Source organism: Narcine bancroftii, chromosome 2 (assembly GCF_036971445.1).
Source record: "Narcine bancroftii isolate sNarBan1 chromosome 2, sNarBan1.hap1, whole genome shotgun sequence".
Taxonomy (NCBI): domain Eukaryota; kingdom Metazoa; phylum Chordata; class Chondrichthyes; order Torpediniformes; family Narcinidae; genus Narcine; species Narcine bancroftii.
In genome coordinates, this window is record NC_091470.1 from 13,864,768 (window position 1) to 13,883,487 (window position 18,720).

Sequence of the window (18,720 nt, forward strand, 5' to 3'; positions counted from 1 at the left end):
CGGTAGGTCACGTTTAATGAATCTTATAGAGTTTTTCAAGGTGGTTACCAAGAAAGTAGATGAAGGAAAGGCTGTGGAAATTGTCTACATGGACTTTAGTAAGTCCTTTGACAAAGTCCTACATAGGAGATTAGTTCAGAAGGTTCAGACACTAGGAGAGGTTGTAAACTGGATTGGAAATTGGCTGAATGGGAGAAGATAGAGCTTCTCAGACTGGAGGCCTGCGACGAGTGGTGTGCCTCAGGGATCGGTGCTGGGACTATTGTTGTTTGTTGTCTATATCAATGATCTGGATGATAATGTGGTAAATTGGATCAGTAAGTTTGCTGAAGACACTAAGTATGGAGGCGTTGTGGACAGCGAGGAAGGGTTTCAAAGCTTGCAGAGGGATCTGGACCAACTGGAAAAATAAGCCAGAAAAATGGCAGATGGAATTTAATGCAGACAAGTGTGAGGTGTTGCATTTTGGTAGGGCAAACCGAGGTAGGACATGCATAGTAAATGGTAGGGCACTTAAGAGTGCAGAGGAACAAAGGGATCTGGGAATACAGATACTTAATTCACTGAAAGTGGTATCATAGGTAGACAGGGTTGTAAAGAGATCTTTTGGCATCGTGGCCTTCATAAATAAAAATATTGAGTACAGTAGTTGGGATATTATGTAGGATGTTGCCGTGTCTTCAGGAGTTGAGTTACAGGGAAAGATTAAACAGATTAGGACTTTATTCCTTGGATCTTAGAAGAATGAGGGAAGATTTGATAGAGGTTTACAAAATTGTGAGGGGTATAGTCAGTAAATGTGAGTAGGAGAGATAAATACCAGAGGACATGGCCTTAGGGTGAAAGGGGAAAGGTATTGGGGGAACTTCACTCAGAGTGTGGTGGGAGTGTGAAACAAGCTGCCACTTAAGTTTTAAGAATAAATTGGATATATTAAAACATTACAGCACTGTACAGGCCTTCAGCCCTCCATATTGTGCCAAACCATGGATGGGAGAGGTCTGGAGGGTTATGGAATGGGGCTAGCAGAATGCTATTTCTGTGTAAGCTAGAAGGGCTGAATGGCCTGTTTTCTGTGCTGTAGTATTCTATGGTATGGTGTTGAATTGGAGGATCAGCTGTGCTATTGAATTATGGGTCAACTGGCCTTGTCATGCTCTTAATTTCAATTTTTCTGAGAAATTAAATCCAAAATTTAGTGTTTTTGAGATCATCAGGTTTTCCACAGGACTTGGTTCCTAGTTGCTTGACTTTGGCAGCAAATATTTGAATTTGAACATTGGGGCACGCGTGATAAGATGTTTTGCAAGTGGTGTAAAGTTGTCTGTGTGTTTGTCAGTGAGAAGGAAAGTATTAGCCTGCAAGATGATAAGTAATGAATTGATGTCATACCCTGTACATTGTACATATGCATCAAAATTCTGACTTCTTACAGCCAACATTACTTTGTAAAAAAAAAATCCTACAATTTTATAAATTAAATTAAAGAGAGAATGAATACAAAAGATTTACCTATAATAATCACAGTTATCCGTGCAAGAAAAAAGTGGAGCTGGAGTAGTGCAGCCAGTCCTTTTTGTGTTGTCAGAGTATTTTGTATTTAGTATAATGAGGGCAGGTTCACGAGCGTGATAACCACTGGAAAGAGACTCTTCTTGAATCTGCTGGATTTCAGGCTTCTGTGCCTTCTTCCCGAAGGTAGCAGTGAGAACTGCTAGGGGTGTCTAGGGTGAAGGAGGTAGTTTTACGATGTTGGCTGCCTTCTTGAGGAAGTGTCTCACATGGGATGTCTTCAGTGAATGGGAGGTCGGAGCCCGCGATGGACTTGCTACCTTCTGCAGTATTCTCCGTTCCTGTGTTTTCCTCAAATGGTCAAACCAGGCTGCAATGCAACTGGCCAGTACAATTTCCACATTGCACCTACTAATGCTTGATAGAATATTTGCTGACATGCCAAATCTCCTCGTACACCTAAGTAAGTACAGGTGTTGGTGTGAGTTCTTGATATGCCGGCTGCAGAAGAGGTCTTCTGAAATATGTTCAGGCAGCACCCAAACAGATTCTCAATCTCTAACCTGTAATTCTGACTCATCATCTCCAGTTATTCAGCCAATTGTAGTATTTGTTTTGATCAGAACAAACATGGGAGGCCGAAAAACTGATTGTTCTACAAATGATCCATGAATTTTTGATATATTTGTTATCTGATGGTCTTCATGGAGGGTTTGTAATGTATCAGTAACAATTTGTAACACTCTTGGCTATGAATTGCTTCTGTTTCAATTGGATCAGAATTGGTTCAGTTTTTCTCCTCTTACAATATCCCCTACCTGTATCCTGAGGTATTTATTTCCCAGCATCTATGGAATTTTCCTTTTCCTCCAGTTGGAGAAAATGGTCCGCCTGCATCAAGTAGCTTCAAAAGGTGGGGACGAGACTTTAGATTAGATAACTGGCCTCTTCTCCACATGGGTCAGGGTGGTGAGGATGCGGGAGGTTGAAAGACCCAGGGTGTCAATAACTGACACAATTCTTCACATCTGAAGCCTAAAGTTCTTAACCTTGAAGTTGTTGGGTTAGCAACTGAGATTTTTATTCTAATGACTACATCAGCAGTGTGCTTGCCACCGTTCCATAATTGTAAACAAACATTAAGGAAAACAGGTCTTGGTCAACAAGGAAGGTTACAAGGATTATAGAATATTGTTCAGCAAAGAACCATGTTAAAGGCTACAACAAGTGTCTGCCTGCATTGTTTCTTTGCAATAAATGTTGGATTGCACGATACAGTCTTTCTGTAAATTAATCTCGCCCTTTTCTTTGTTCAGGCAGTAGATTGGTGGAGCCTTGGAGTTCTGATGTATGAACTAAAAACTGGAGCGTCACCGTTCACTGTTGATGGAGAAAGGAATTCACAAAGTGAGATTTCAAAGTAAGGAGTACAATTCTGTTGTGAGGCAGACTTCTATCATGTAACTACAGAAGTCATTCGACACATCTTAATCTTCCTTTCACAAAGATGGAATGAAATGAAATGTTAGGAGGAGACTTGCGTGGACCACAAACGCAGGCATGGGCCATATGTGCCAAAGACCTGACTCCCTTTGCTGTAAATTCCATGAATCTTAGATTCCTCCACGTGGACTCCTCTTCCAGTAACGCCTGATTAATTCCGGCTTTCTGCCTCTACTATTCTATGTGGAAAACTATTCAAAGAGTAAGTTAATTCTTTAGTAAAGAGGAATTTCAGAATGCTGCTCTTAAAATGTAGTAGTGCTTCACTGTGCTTTCTTCGTCAAGAATAATGATGGAGATCTTCAGTGCAAAAACTTCATGTTTATTGTCACATGTACTGAGGTTTGTTTTGAGAACAATCGAGTTAGTCAACCCTTACATAATACATGAGATAGGAACCACAGTACAGATTGCAAAGTCACAGAGAGATCAATTAGTACTGAGCAAAGACAGCATTATTTTACTAGTGTGACATTTTGTTTCATATTGTCTTCCAAATCATCCATCAAATGTCAATGTTGACTATAAAGCCTAATTTTCTGGGTCACAGTCAGTGGTTCACATTGACCAGTGCTGCACTTTTCCTGCCTTTCAGTGCTTAATATTATGAACACTCGAGATAGCTACAAATATTAGGCTGTATCTTCAGCTTATCTCTCAGACTCAAGGCTCACCACATTCCAATCTAATCTTTTAGATTTATCTTCTTAATTGAATTCATTTTATTTTAGAAATCACACTGGAGAATTTTTTCCCCCAAAAGTTTTGCTTCCTGAAAAAAAATTGTGGATTATGATAAACAACTTTAAGCGAAACCCAAAGATAATTTCAGGTTTGCTGTATCACATATGGAGTTGGAGAAACATTAAATTAACTTGTATTGAATTCAGCAGGTTTAATTGCTTAATGACGCTGACACATTGCATTGGTTCAATTGACCTAAAAATGATTTGCCACTGATTTTCGATTGTACTCAGTATCTGATGCCTCTCGTGTCAGTGTCCAAGAATAGTCGGCCAGCATTGATGGATTCCAGTTACCCGATACTGCTTTTTCATGGTTGCAATTTCCCAGTGAAACCTTTCACCATGAACAACACAGGATCAGCAGGGAAGACGTCCAAGTGCGAATGCAGGAAATGAATTTTCAATGAAGTGGTTTTGTATGGTTGAAATAGACATAAAATCTGATTGGAAATCCCAAAAATAGGTAATATCCAAGCAACGGTAGGTTATAGGAAAATCTTAATTTTTGTGAACAGCAGCCCAAACTCCATAAAGTACACCCAAAAGTGTTCAGAAAGCAAAATTTTTGTTGTCCTTTGTTATCTGTCCAAGTACATATTTTATCTTTCTCATGTGGTAGTGATATATCCCCAAATTATATCCCTGAGAAATCCCAAAGGATTTGGTATTATTTGCAAATTTCATCAGTTTGCCAGACATTTTTGAATTATGTCACTAGGCCTAGAATTAGTTACCCTACCAGGGTTTTATTCAATATGATCTTGAAAGGATATTATTTAAATTGTTTCCCCTTTCACAGTTTAATAATGTTTCTTCTGTAGGAGAATTCTGAAAAGTGATCCTCCGTATCCACCGGAAATTGGCCCTTTAGCAAAAGATGTCATGAAGAAACTCCTCACTAAAGACCCCAAGAAAAGACTGGGTTCTGGTCCTGGAGGTGCTGAGGGAATTAAATCCCACCCATTCTTCCAGGTGAGGAAAGACAACTGTCGGAAACTGGGTCACAGTCAGTGGTTCACATTGACCAGTGCTGCACTTTTCCTGCCTGTCAGTGCTTAATATTATGAACACTCGAGATAGCTACAAATATTGGGCTGTATCTTCAGCTTATCTCTCAGACTCAAGGCTCACCACATTCCAACTTTGCCACCAATAAATGTTCAAAACTTACCAAGTAAATAATGTTGTAAAAGATAAAAAGTAATATCGTGGCGGCACGCCGTTAGGCAGGCGAACTGGCCCCACTTGTAACACACACGGTGGGGCAGCCGGCCAAAATGGTGCCGTCGGGGGTTTCCCCTTCGACCTCAGCACAGGGCTCAGAAGCCTGCGCTTGGGGACCCACATGACACCCTGGTGACATCAGCCCCCCCAGCGCGGTTCTCAGCCAGGTCCGGGCTGGAAGTATAAGGCCTGCCGGGTAGCCTGCAGTGATCAGTTCTGCTCACTGAGCTCAACCCATCTGGTTGTGTGTTATTTCAATAGCAGTGTCGCTGCCATTACAGTATCATTTTTGTACCAACATATTACGGGGAAAAAAGTAAAAGTGATATGCTTCGTGTGGAGCAGCATGGGTAGCTTAACAATCAGCACAACGCCATTACAACAGCAGCGATCTGGGTTCGAATCTGGTGCTGTCTGTCAGGAGTTTGTAGGTTCTCCCCGTGTCTGTATGGGTTTCCTCCATGTGCTGCAGTTTCCTCCCATCCTTCTAAACATATGGGTTTGTAGGTCAATTGGCGTTATTTTGGGTAGCACAGGCTCCTGGGACAGAAGGGCCTGTGACAGGGCTGCATGTCTAAAAAGATTTTTAAAATCCAAACCCTTTTTACATTCATTTACAAAAATGTAATCTCCTATAATAAATCATAGATTCCTATAATCCTCATTGAAATAATCAGAGCCCCAGTTCAGATCCTCTTTTGAGTTTTTTTCTCACAAACCTTCTTTCTAACCTCTTCACTGAAAATCTTTTTAACAGTTGTAACAAATGTTACAGAGGTATTTGCGTCTTTAGAGGTCAATTATTTTCAGCCACTGAGTTGATAAGAAACTATATAGTCTATTGTACAGCAAACCTGATCAATGTACTTTCAGAAAAGACTATTTAAAGAGTATAGCGCAAAAAGACAACAAAGTTCCTTCAGCAGACAATGAATTGCTTTTGGGATTTTTAAGAATAATTCCTGGAATGAAGGGATTAGCATATGAGGAACATTTGTTGGCTCTTGGATTGTATCCCTTGGAGTTTAGAACATTTTGAATGTTGAAAGGCTTGGACAGAGTAGATGTAGCAAAGTTGTCCCCCATAGTGGAGGAGTCTTGAGCGAGAGGTTGCAATTTAAGGATGGAGGGGCGCCCATTTAAAACGGATGCGGAGGAATTTCTTTAATTAGAGAGTGGTAACCGTCTGGAATTTGCCTCCACATGCATCTATGGAGGCCAGATTATTGGGTGTATTTTTGGGCAGAGATTAATAGGTATCTGAATATCAAAGATTATGGGGAGAAGGCAGGGAGTGGAGCTGAGTGGGAGAATGGATCAACTCATAGTGGAATAGCAGAGTGGACTCGATGGGCTGGACAGCCTACTTCTGCCCCTATATATTATGGTCTCCTCCAGCAATTCTTTGCTTATTCAAGGTTCCAGCATTTGCAGCTTTTGTCTTTCATCAAAGATGCTCCTCCCAGTTTCGCCAGGATAATGCAGCTTGTGGAACATTGTCACATGTAAATTGTGTGTACGTTATCAATCTCAATTGCCAAGCTAAATTGTCAAGGCAATAAATAATCATCCCCATCTGGAAGCCCATTCTGGGTTGCTGATACATGCAATATTTAAAATTAGTCCTTTAAACATTTTAGAATTGTTAAATTTAGATAGATGAAGGACATGTGCAGAATTAAACTCTTAAATCTTTTATGGAGTATTCTGTGCACAATTGGATTGCCTCCAATGCTACCATATCCTTGCTGATGAGATCATCTCTCATACGACTAAACTGATTCAGCCAGTCTTTAATCTTTCGTCTAGAATAATAAAACAATCCATGTCACCCAGGAAGGAACATGGCAAACTTTCATCCCTCCCTCCCCTCCCTGCCTCACTCTCTCTCCTTCCCTTCCTCTCTCCCTCTCTTACTCCTTCCCTCTCTCCCTCATTCTTTCCTTCCCTCCCTTCCAACCACCCATTCATAGAGTAATCAGACTTGTACACGCTGTTCCAGGTGCAAATTTAATCTGTTTGAAATCATCACTCTTGCAAACATAACATTTGCTTCCCCAATTACTTTCTATATCTTCATGCGAACTTCCAATCGCTTGTGTGCAGGATCATCCAGTTCCCTCTAAAACGTCGTCCTTTATAGAATCAAAATGAGGCACAACACAGAAATAGGCCCAATCAGCCACCAAATCCCTTTTGGCGTCAGCCTCACATTATCAGTCTCCTATATTAATGCTGTTGCTTTATTACATTGGGCAGAACAGCACAGGAGCAGCCCCTTCAGCCCACTATGTCTGTGCCAAATCAAACATCAGAGATTTTGGTTAATTTGGCATTGTGTTAGGCACATCCATTATGATCACTTCAGGTAGTAATAATGGAATAAGGCTCAGCTGTGATATTTACACAGACATGCTGATGAATCTCAGCACGTCACACAACATTCTTTATGTAGCAAAGATAAAGGTACTTGACAAATATTTCAGGCCTGAGCCATTCATCAAGGTAGGAGCAAAAAGCAGGCAGGCACCTGAATAAAATGGTAGGGGAGAGGGGCACAGGGCCACAGGTGGGAGGGCACAAGAGGAAAAAAAGCTGGGGATAGAGGGCAGCTCTCTGATTGGAGAAGGAAAGGGTGAAGAGCTGGAGCAAAGGATGGGCGGATGGGGGAAGAGAGGGAGTCTGGGGAGAGGCAGAACACAAACCGGAGAAGGTGATGTTGATGCCATCCAGTTGGAGAACGCCCAGGTGGAGTATTATGTGTTCCTCCTGTGGGTGGCCTTGGCTTGGCAGTGGACAAATACGTCAGCCGGGAGTAAGTAGATCAGGGAATTGAAATGGTCGGCTGCTGGGAGATCCCCGCTATAGCTCCAGATAGAGCGATGGTGCTCAACGAAATGTTCTCCCAGTCTCTCCAATGTAGAGAAGACCACAACAGGAGCACTGGATGCAGTAAATGACCACTATAGATTCACAAGTGAAGTGTTGCTTCACTTGGAAGAACTGTTTGGGGCTCCTACTGGTGGTGAGGGAGGAGGTGTGGGCACAAATGTGGTACTTCCTGCAGTCACGGGGTAGGTACAAAAGGGGCCATTAGTGGGAGGGGGTAAGGGAGTCACCAAGGGAGTGAATGGTCCCTGCGGAAGGTGGAGAAGAGAGAGGAAGATGTGTCTGAGGGTGGGATCATGTTGTAGATGGCAGAAATTGCAGTGGATAGCATGTTGGATGCAGAGGCTGATGGGATGGTAGGTGAGGACGAGTTGCATCTAGGGGCAGAGGGGATGTTTCCTGGTATCCACCATTCTCCTGACACAAGATTTATGTATGAGGAATAGCTGGGAGAACTGTCTCTGGAGCCATATTGAGCTCCGTATCTGGAGAAGGGGTGATGGCTAAAAGTGTGGGTGGCAGGGAGGAGAAGGAACGGAGAAAAAAAACCAAGCTACCAATTATACCTGATGAAGGGCCCAGGCCAGAAACATTGGTTACCCCTCATTTTCTATGGATGTTGTGTGAACTGCTGAGTTTCTCAAGCACATTTGTGTATTGCAATCCACCAGCTATGGTTTTGTTAATTTTTTATAAATGCAGTAAATGACCACCGTAGATTCACAAGTGTTGCTTCACTTGGAAAGACTGTTTGAGGCTCCCCAAAGGGGACATTGCTATTGGGTGCATCCTCAATGGAGCATTTGATTTGAATTTTTCCATATGTTCAGCATGGTAGTTGTAATTAACACAAGAAAATCTATTTCATTTCATTTCCTGTATGAGCAATATTTCTCTATGCAAAACAGAGCTGTTTAAATGGATTGTCATTCTTAGTAACCATCTCTGCTTTTGACATTGGCAGAAAATAAACTGGGATGAGTTAGCTGCCAAGAATATAGAAGCTCCATTTAAGCCGGTCATCAGGGATGAGCTGGATGTTAGCAACTTTGCTGAAGAGTTCACGGAAATGGACCCCACGTACTCACCTGCAGCGCTGCCTCAGAATTCCGACAGGATCTTTCAGGTCAGCACCAGTGAAGTGAAGCTTTTATTATTAGATTGGAGACACACTGGAGACTGGACTCTGGAGCAGCAAACGATATGCTGCTTCAGAAACCTGGGGGGATTGTAAATTAATGGGTGTATTTGGGGAGCACAGGCTCATGGGACGGAAGGGGCTGTTTCCGTGCTGGGTGTCTACATTTTTTAAAAAACCCAGCAGGTCAATCCACATCAGTGGGAGAAAAAGAGTTTTCCTCGGCACATGATGAAGAGGTTCTGTCCATATACTTAATCCTGATCAAAGCTTTCAGCTTGAAATGTCAATAGTTTCTTTTTCTTTCAGTGATGTTGCATGACCCGCTGGGGTCCTCCAGCAGATTGTTTTAAATTAGATTCTTTGGGAAACATTTGGTCTTTAACCTTTAGAAATTAGAAAGAAACAAAAGATGTTTACAGGCTGCTTGTTTGCTAAATGGAATAGATACTGCAAGTGCTATGAACCATATGGGCAGCAGTGGCCTTAAAACAGTTAGAAAGAGTGCAGATGGTAACAAATAAACAAGAAAGTCTCCAGATACTGGAGTCGAGTGCTGGAGAAAATCATCAGATCACACAGCATCCATAGGAAGTAAAGGGTAACCAGCATTTCGGGCCTGGGCCCTTTGTCTGATCTCAGTTCCGTCTCAGCAGTCTTCAACCAGATGGCATTAACATGGACACACCTCTGACCTCTTACCTGTTGGCCTGTATTCCTCCCCCTGCCCCTTCCTCTCCGCTCTTCCCCATACCTCACACATTTTTATTCAGATGCCTGCCTGATTTTGCTTATACCTGACGAAGGGCCCAGGTCCAAAACATCAGTTACCCTTTACTTCCTCCGGATGCTGTGTGATCTGATGAGTTTTTCCAGCACATTGGCGTCAAAAACATAACACAAAACTCTCAGGTAACTGGCCAGATTTCATTCTGATGTATGCAACTGCACCCGCAATGTTCTCACGTCATTAATTTCATTGATGCTCGAAGATCCATTCTCCTCTTTTGTTCCAGCTGCCTGCTTTCCCTTGACGGTAAATTACTAAGTATACAAGCTTCCATGTGTGCGGTGATAACACCTTCTTCTCCTCTTTTGCTGCCTCAAAATTGTCTGATTGATTGCCCAATATATCGGAGTTGAGCAGAAATATCATCTGGAGAAATATTGCGATTACTACAGCCATTGTGTTCAGGCCCTGTAGTTGTGTACAGTTAATGACATCATTCCTCCTACTGGCATTTTAAACTAGTAGCAATAGCCACAGTACTCCAAGAAGAGCAGAGGGAGCTGCCTCAACGACTACTGCCAAGTAGCACTAACATCTGCTGTGAGAAAATGCTTTCAGAGGCTGGTTATGAATTGACGCGAACCTAAGCAAAGGTTTGGACCCGCTGCAATTCGCCTATCTTCACAATCGCTTCACAGCAGACGCATATCGCTGGCTTTTCCCTCAGCTTTGGACCACCTCAAAAACAGCAAACATACATACGGCTGCTCTTCATTGACTATAGCTCAGCCTTCAACACCATTATTCCCTCAGTGCTGGTCAAGAATAAAAAACAACGGGCTTCTGCACCCCCCCTCTGCAACTGGATCTTTGACTTCCTCATCAGAAGACCACAGGCAGTACGAATTGGAAGCAACTTCTCCTCCTCACTGACTATCAATGCAGGTGCACCCCAAGGATGTGCCCACTGCTCTACTCGTTATACACGCATGACTGTGTGGCCAGTGTAAGGTAAAAACATCATGAGATGGGACCGGAGAAGGAGTCACCCAGTACTAAGGAGTAACAGAATGCAGATGTGACCTTGTCCACTCAAGATAAGCGTGGCACTAACAAGAATGATGTGCAGCAGACTAACAGAGAAGGACAGCAACACTTTATTCATTGGACAATGTCATGGTATGATCATTTACTAAGTACGTATCCTGAGGTATAAAAAAACACCACTTGCTGATAACGGCAGAATGCGCCTTCTCCAACTAACACTGTTAGTTGCAAGTGTTACAATCCGGCAATAAAGAACAAAGAACCTTGATTTCGACTCAGTCTGGTGTCTGACTCACTCATTCATGAACAAAGCAGACCTAACACCGGGCACAATTCCAATTCCATCTACAGGTTTGCTGATGTCGACAGAATCACAAACGGCAATGGAGAAACGTACAGGAGAGAGATAGATCAGCCCATTGAGTGGTGTAACAACAACAACCTTGCACTAATGTTAGCAAAACTAAGGAGATGATTGTGGACTTCAGGAGGAAGTCGGGGGAAAACGACCCAGTCCTCATTGAGGGCTCAGTCACGGAGAGGGTCAAGAACCTTAAATTTCCGGGTGTCAGCATCTCCAAGGATCTGTCCTGGAGCCTCCGTGTCGATGCAATCACAAAGAATGTTTGCCAGCATCTATACTTTGTGAGGTGTCTGAGGAGATTCAGTACGTCACCGAAGACTCTTGTAAACCTCTACAGGTGTACAGTGGAGAGCATTCTGACTGGTTGCATCACTGCCTGGTACAGAGTTGCCAACGCACAGGACAGGGAAAAAAACGCCAGAGGGTTTACTCGGCCGGCGACATCACAGACACCAGAATTCACTACATTAAGGACATCTACAAGAGACAGTACCTTATAAAGCAGTCTCTGTCTTCGAGGCCGTGCCCTCTTCTCTCTGCTCCCATCAGGAAAAAGATGCAGGAGACTAAAGACGAGCACTCAGCGACCCAAAGACAGCTTCTTCCTGGCTGCCATCAGATTCATGAATAATCAATGAACCAAAGACACTGCCTTATATTTTTATTTATTGTTGTAAGATGGTTTATATGAATGTTTACATTGTGAGGCTACAGTAAAACAATTCATTTTGTTTGTGACAATAAATTCTGATTCCGAGACCTCGCTTGGAGTATTGTGAGCAGTCTTGGGCACCTCATTTACTAAAAGATGTTGGAGAGGGTAGAGAGGAGGATCAATGGAAGAGTCCTCACATGAGGAGCATTTGACAGCTCTTGCCCTGTACTCGCTGGGATTTAGGAAAATCAAGGGGGATCTCATTGAAATATTTCAAATGTTAAAAGGCATGAACAGAAGGATTTTACAAATTGCTTTTTGAGATTGGCTTTAGCTGTGGCTATAAAATGACGTGAGTATTCAATGGTGGCATTCGGAAAGGAGGTCTTGTATTCCATTAGAAAAGATAACGTATAATACAAGCCTAGTCTACCAGTGGAAATATTAAACAGGCAGAATACTATTCATAGTCTGAAAGTTAGAGGTTATCCATATAAAAGAGATCAGGAAGAACTTCTTTAACCAGAGGGTCGTGGATCTGTGGAACTCACTGCGGCATACTGCAGTGGAAGCCAGATCGCTGGGAGTTTTTTTAAAAAAGAAATATCTCATTAGTGAGGGCATCAAGGGATTATGGGGAAAAAGCCAAAAATTGGAACTAGTGTAGAGTAGCTTAGTGTAGATTTATGGAGCAGACTCGATGGGCCTAGTGGCCTGGTTCTGTTCCTTTGTCTGTGATCACCAATGGAGTTCTCATGGTGGGATAGTCGAGGACAAGAGGGCTCAACTTTAGAATTGAAGGATGTCCACTTGGAACAGGGGTGCAGAGGAATTTATTTCATCTGTGGAATTTGTTGCTGCAGACAAATGTGGAGGCCAGGGTATTGGGTATTTAAGGCCTTTTAGGTGTTCAGAAGAAGATTAGGTGCTTGCAGGCACGTCTAGCGGAGTTCAGCTGGCACGTTTAGGTGGCCATGGAATGGACTGCTTTCTGCACCTAAATGTGCCAGCTGACTGCTAGCCACTTAGCAGCGAAAGCCGGCTACTCTGGACAGGTGTCTAGTCCCACCCACGCTGACCTCACGTCATAGAAGCGCGTCAAGGCATGCCTGACAAACAACTCAGGAATGACATGACTCGTGCTCATGGTCTCTCACCCGCCCAACTCCCGCTGCCGGTCTCTCCCCCCCCCCCCCCCCCCCCGCCCCCCCTCACCTGCCCGATTCCCGCTACCGGACTCCTCCCCCCCCCCACTTCCACTTTGCCCACCTGACTCCCACTGCCGGTCTCCTCCTCACCCGCCCAACTCCCGCTGCCGGTCTACCCCCCCCCCCCCTCACTCGCTCGACTCGCGCTGCCGGTCTCCCCCCTCCACCTGCCTGACTCCCGCTGCAAGAAGCAGGAGTAAAAGATGGTCTGACTAATCATTAATGGTGAGTAAGAATGCTCGCTGTCGTATTTGTTTCAAGGCAATAGGTTTTGGAATAAAGGCTTTGTGACATTACACCCAGAATCTACAGTATTAAAGTATAAATGCAACACTGGAGAAACTCACGGGTCAGTGTACGTTATCTAGCAAGATAAAGATACATATCCAACGTTTCGGCTATGAGCCCTTCAGAAAGTATGCCCGAAACATTGGTTATGTATCATTAGCTTTGCTATTTGTAAAGACATTATACCCAGAATCTGCAGGCTTCTTGTTTTAATTAAAAGCACAATGCTGGAGAAACTCATCAGGTCAAACAGCGTACTTTATATAGCAAAGATAAATCTGAACAAAGTATTTCCCCAAACTTTGGTTATGTATCATTAGCGTTGCTGTGTTTCTCCAGCTGCCGGTCTCAGTAAACACAAATAAAAGAACTGGCGGAAGGTGAGGGAGAAAGACGGGGTGTGATTAAAAAGATCTGCTAAAGTAAAATAGAAGGAAACAAGGAAAGGAGAGGTTTGTGATGTGGAGTTAGACCCGGAGAGGAGCAACTCAAAAGGATGTGCACTAGCTCTCAGAAGAGCTGGAATGGAGAAGGCTGATGAGAAGGAGGGGGCGAGTGATGGACAGGGAGACCGTCATGACTTGAAGCACAATTACATGACAGACACAGTCAGGGGCAGAAAAGCAAAAGGGGGAGGGGAGCAGAGAGGGAGAAGGGGGCAGAGAGGATTGGAGGGCTGGGGGCGAAGGGACAGAGACAGAAAGACAAATACGCACACTGGTTCTGAGATTACGCGACAGGACAGCAAGGAAACGAGAGAAAGAGGCGAGTAGAAAAGAGCAAGGGAGAGAAGCCGGGGAAGGAGGGGAGAATCGTAAGGGATGAAGAGAAGGGAGGACAAGAATCAAGGAAGACTGGAACAGCGAGGGAGAGAAACGTGTCGGAGACAGCGAGACATTTCCTCGGGGATAAATAAAGACATTGGAAAGCTATCGGCTGCCACAATGTAAAGCCTATTGACTGCCAACACATCGTCCCTGTCATGTTCACACTCCCACCCCAGGCACTATCTGCCCCCTCCAGTTCCGACTTCCAGGCACCTGCACCATATCCCCTCTCCTCCCTCCCCAACCTCCCAGCACTTCACCTGCACCATTCGCCTCACTCCCCAGCCCTGGACACCTCATCTACTGCTGCCAGTCGCTGCCTCAGGCACTCTTGACACTTCCAGGCATATCACTGCCGGTCTCAGGAGTCGATGGCATACGACATCACCACGATGTCATCAGCCCACCCCCTGGCAGCCCAGGCCGCTGTCAGCTGCCACAGACCAAGACTCGAAGCAGGATATTATACCTCCTGGAGGAGGGTTAAGTAAGTAGACCTCCTGGCCGGCTTTTCCAGTTTCAGATGGCCACCTGACAGCCGCACAGGAGTATAATGTGCGGCTTTACAGTTAGGTATTGTGGCCATTTGAAAGCGGCTATGGATAGTTCTTGATTAGCCAGGTCATTAAAGGTTATGGGGAGAAGGCCGGGCAGTGGGGCTGAGTGGAGAAATGGATCAGCTTATGATTAAATGACAGAACAGACTTGATGGGCTGAACAGCTATTTCTGTTCCAATGTCTTGTGGTGTGATGGTCAAATTGGGGGTCACATGTGGCCCTGAGATGGGTTTTCGTCCACAGACCCAAACTTTCAACAGCAGATTATGTCCACCTATCCACATTGCCATCTTCACCACTTCTGGTCACAAACGGCTGCGTCCTACTTATGTGCCTTTCTTATCTCTAAATTTGAGGAAGCTCACACAGTTCATGTATTAAACCTTTGGTCAATTTGAAATAAATCAAATCTCCAACACCCCCTCACTTATCACCCTTGTGCTTGCTGACCTACTTTGGCTCCCAGTTAGCCCACCTCTCAAGTTCAAAATTTCCCTTCCTTGCTTTTGGATTTCTCCTTTCCTCCTTCTGTAATCTTCCTCAGTGCCACTGCTTTTTCATTTCTCTGCTGTTGCTCCCATCAGTAACAAAAGCCCCAAATTCTGGAATTACATTCCTAATACATCTCAATATCAATCTTTGAGATGTATCTTAAAATTATGTTTTTGGCCAAAGCTTTTTTGGTAATTTACCCATTCGGTCCCCTTCTTAAAAGGCAATCAAGGAGTCACAGCCCTGGGGTAGAGAATTCCAAAGGTTCACAACACATCGAATGTAGAAGTGTTTCTATCTCTCAGTCTTGTTCTGTTTATTATCCCTGTGACTCCTAATCCCAGATTTTCCAATCAGGGGAAATCTTCCAGTGTCTGCTGTGACAAGACCCTTAACAAATTCACTATGATCGACTACTCGACTTCTAAATTCTAAGGAATTTAGGCCAAGTGTGCGCGATCTTTCCTCACAATGCCACAACCTCATCCCTGAAATCAGTACACTTAACTTTTTTGAGAACTCGACAGATAAGATGACACTTGAAGCACCCAAAAAGAGGGGGCATCCTATAAGCCAGATACAAAAACAGTGACCTTAAAATTGTACTCAAAATACCACTTGATTGGTTCCATAACCCACCCAGACTCCACCCTATAACAAATTTTTAAGATACTGGTATATTTTTTAAAAAGCTGCTGAAATGTACACAATTTTTATTTTTCACTAAAATCCATTATCAATGTGGAGTTAAACCAATAAAAGAATTATAAAGTTTAAAAAAAACACATCACATGCATTTAAAATCTTTGCAAATCACTAGCTTTTTCCTCTGAGGCAAAGAACTTGGCAACCACATCTGGAGTCTCACCGTTTACACATCATCACCAGTCTGAATCTGGTGAGTCGCTTCTGCTTCGCTGTCAGTGTCCCACAATAAATCGTCCTCTGAACCATGTACATATGGTCAATGTTGTGACTATGTAGCAATCCTGCCTCTGTTCGAGTACCCATTCTGCCACATGATTTTCCAACTAGGGCCAACAAGTGAATCCTCCTCTCATCGGACATTGTTTCTTTGGCATTTTCCTTAAAACGTCTTCATTCTTTATCCCCTTTCTTATCATCTTCTCAGTGATGTCAAATGTCCTTGTAGAAGCACAGTTGTTAGATTCCTTGGCCACTTCAATGACTTTGAACTTGCTTCATACTTTCTTTGCTTGCCTGGTGTTTCCATGATAACAATTTGATGTAAACATTTTTTAAACTGGTTAAGACAGAAACTAGCAATAGACTGAACTAAGACTCACTTTGAGATGGGGGGCTTCACCCACCTACCGGCCACGCCCACCGGCTCCATCAGTGGTACTGGTACATTTGGGGGGGTCATCTTATACCACAGATGTGAGCTAAATTCAGACTGAAATTGGGGTCTCATCTTATCTAAAGGTTGCCTTATCCACCAAAATATATGATAGTTATTAAAACAAGGATTCCATTCCTTGTTCATAGAATAAAAATAAATAAAAGATATCATTGAATTTGAGAGGCTCCCTGAATTATGATGGTGATCAGTCCGGTTGCCTCATTCCAGGAAAGATGTCAAAGCGGTGGAGAGGTGCAGAGGAGATTTACCAGGACGTGGCCTGGATTGGAGACAAGGTTAACAGCACTAGGGCTTTGGAGCAAAGAAGGTTGAGAGTTGACTTAATAGATGCCTACAATATTGTAAAAGCCATAGTTAGAGTGGAAAACAAGCACCCTTTTTCCTTGGGGCAGAATAGCTAACACCAGAGGACAAGGTGAGGGAAGAAAAGTTTAGGGGAATTGTTTTTTTTTATATAAGAGTAAGTGCTTGGATCGCATTGCCAGGCGTGGAGATTTTAAGTCTGGAACATTGATGCAAGAAAAATAGAGGGTTATGGGGTAGGTAGAGTTTAGTTTTTTTATATAGGAATCTATAGGTTGGCACACCATCGAGGGCCGAAGGGCCTGTACTGTGCTGTAGTGTTCAATGTTCCATATTCTATGTTTTCTTTATTCAACTATCAGTGTGCATCTTTCTCAGTCCATTGTCCCGTTCCCCCATTACACCTTAGCTCTTCTTCCCCCTCTACCTATATTCACCAATCACATGCCAACCCATGCTCCTCCCTTCCCCCCCCCCCACCCTTTTATTCAGGCATATGCCCAGTTCTTGCTGTTCCCAATGAAGAGTTTTCAGCCTGAAATATCGACTGTTTGTTACTCTTTGTGGACGCTGCCCGACTCGCTGAGTGATGCATTTACACAACTAGTATGCACAAATATTAGAAATGTTCAGAGTTGTGGAGCAAAACATTGCAGGAAACAAGATTATGATGCTATAATTTTGGAAGCCATGATTTATGCAGTTCAGCTAACCATTGTCATTTTGTGTCATCAAAATGGTAGGTAGTTAAATTTGTATTCAGTCTGTAGTTATATCTATAGTTCAAGTTTATTTGTCTTCCGATTGTACCAATACAACCTGACGAAAGAGCATTCTCCAGTCCATGGTGCAGAACACATAAAGGCACAACACACATACAGACAAACGCTATAAAAACACAGTGCATATATTAAAATAATATTCTTCAAAAAGAGCAGTCATTCAGCATTCTCACTGCCCTTGGGAAGAAGCAGTTCCTCAGCCTGGTGGTTCTGGCTCTGATCCTCCTGTGTCTTTTTCCCGACGGGAATAGCTGAAAGATGCTGCGCGCGGGATGGTGGAATCCCCCTGATTCTGTGAGCCCTCTTTAAATAACGATCCTGGTAAATCCCATCGATTGGGGGTGGTGATCCTCTCTGCCACTTTAATTGTCCTGAGGATTGACCTCCGATCGATGCTTTACAGCAACCATTCCACACTGTGATGTAGCCTTGCCTGACTGCCCTACCTGAGTTGACTGAGGTGGCCACCACTCTGTCAACTTTCTGCAGGAGTTCTATCAAGAGCGTCTTGGCCAGCTGCATCTCAGCCTTTCTGATAAGTGAGGAGATGTTATGTGTCTAATATAGGTTATTTCTTAAGTGGACACCCAGAAACTTGGTGCTCTTTACTACCGAGCTATTAAAGTGTGGTCATCTCTCGTCCTCCTGAAGTCCTTTGTCTTGTCCACGTTGAGACTCAGGCTGCTATTCTTGCACCATATCGCGAGATTTCCCACCTCTTTTCTGTATTCAATGTTGTTGTTGAGGCCAACTCCTGTCGTGCCATCTGGAAACTTAATGACTCTTTTGGAGCTGGATCCGGTGAGTGAACGGGGGCAGGCTGAGCGCACATTCCTGAGGTCTGCACCAGTGCTCAGCAATGCGGTGCGCAATGTTTTGCTGCTGACCCCGACAGACTGTGGTCTTACCGTGGCAAAGTCCAGAATCCAGTTACAGAGCTGCCTCTACTGTAGACATTTTTTAGATTACGAAGCTACACATTTCTTGCAGCAGGTCAACCTAAGTTTCAATGTTTGGAACTGAACTTGTGCCCATCATTGTATGGAACAAAAGTATGTCCTTCGTTAATC

The 18,720-nt window shown here is 43.6% G+C and overlaps 1 protein-coding gene across 2 annotated transcripts in view; it reads left to right on the forward strand.

The window, feature by feature from the left end:
• Positions 1-18,720, forward strand: part of rps6ka5 (ribosomal protein S6 kinase, polypeptide 5) — a 265,478-nt gene that overhangs the window by 194,253 nt on the left and 52,505 nt on the right. For both annotated transcript variants that reach the window (XM_069915896.1, XM_069915897.1), the window contains exons 7-9: positions 2,829-2,932; positions 4,583-4,733; positions 8,839-9,000. In XM_069915896.1, coding sequence (XP_069771997.1) covers positions 2,829-2,932; positions 4,583-4,733; positions 8,839-9,000 — 417 coding nt within the window. The remainder of the gene's footprint in view (positions 1-2,828; positions 2,933-4,582; positions 4,734-8,838; positions 9,001-18,720) is intronic.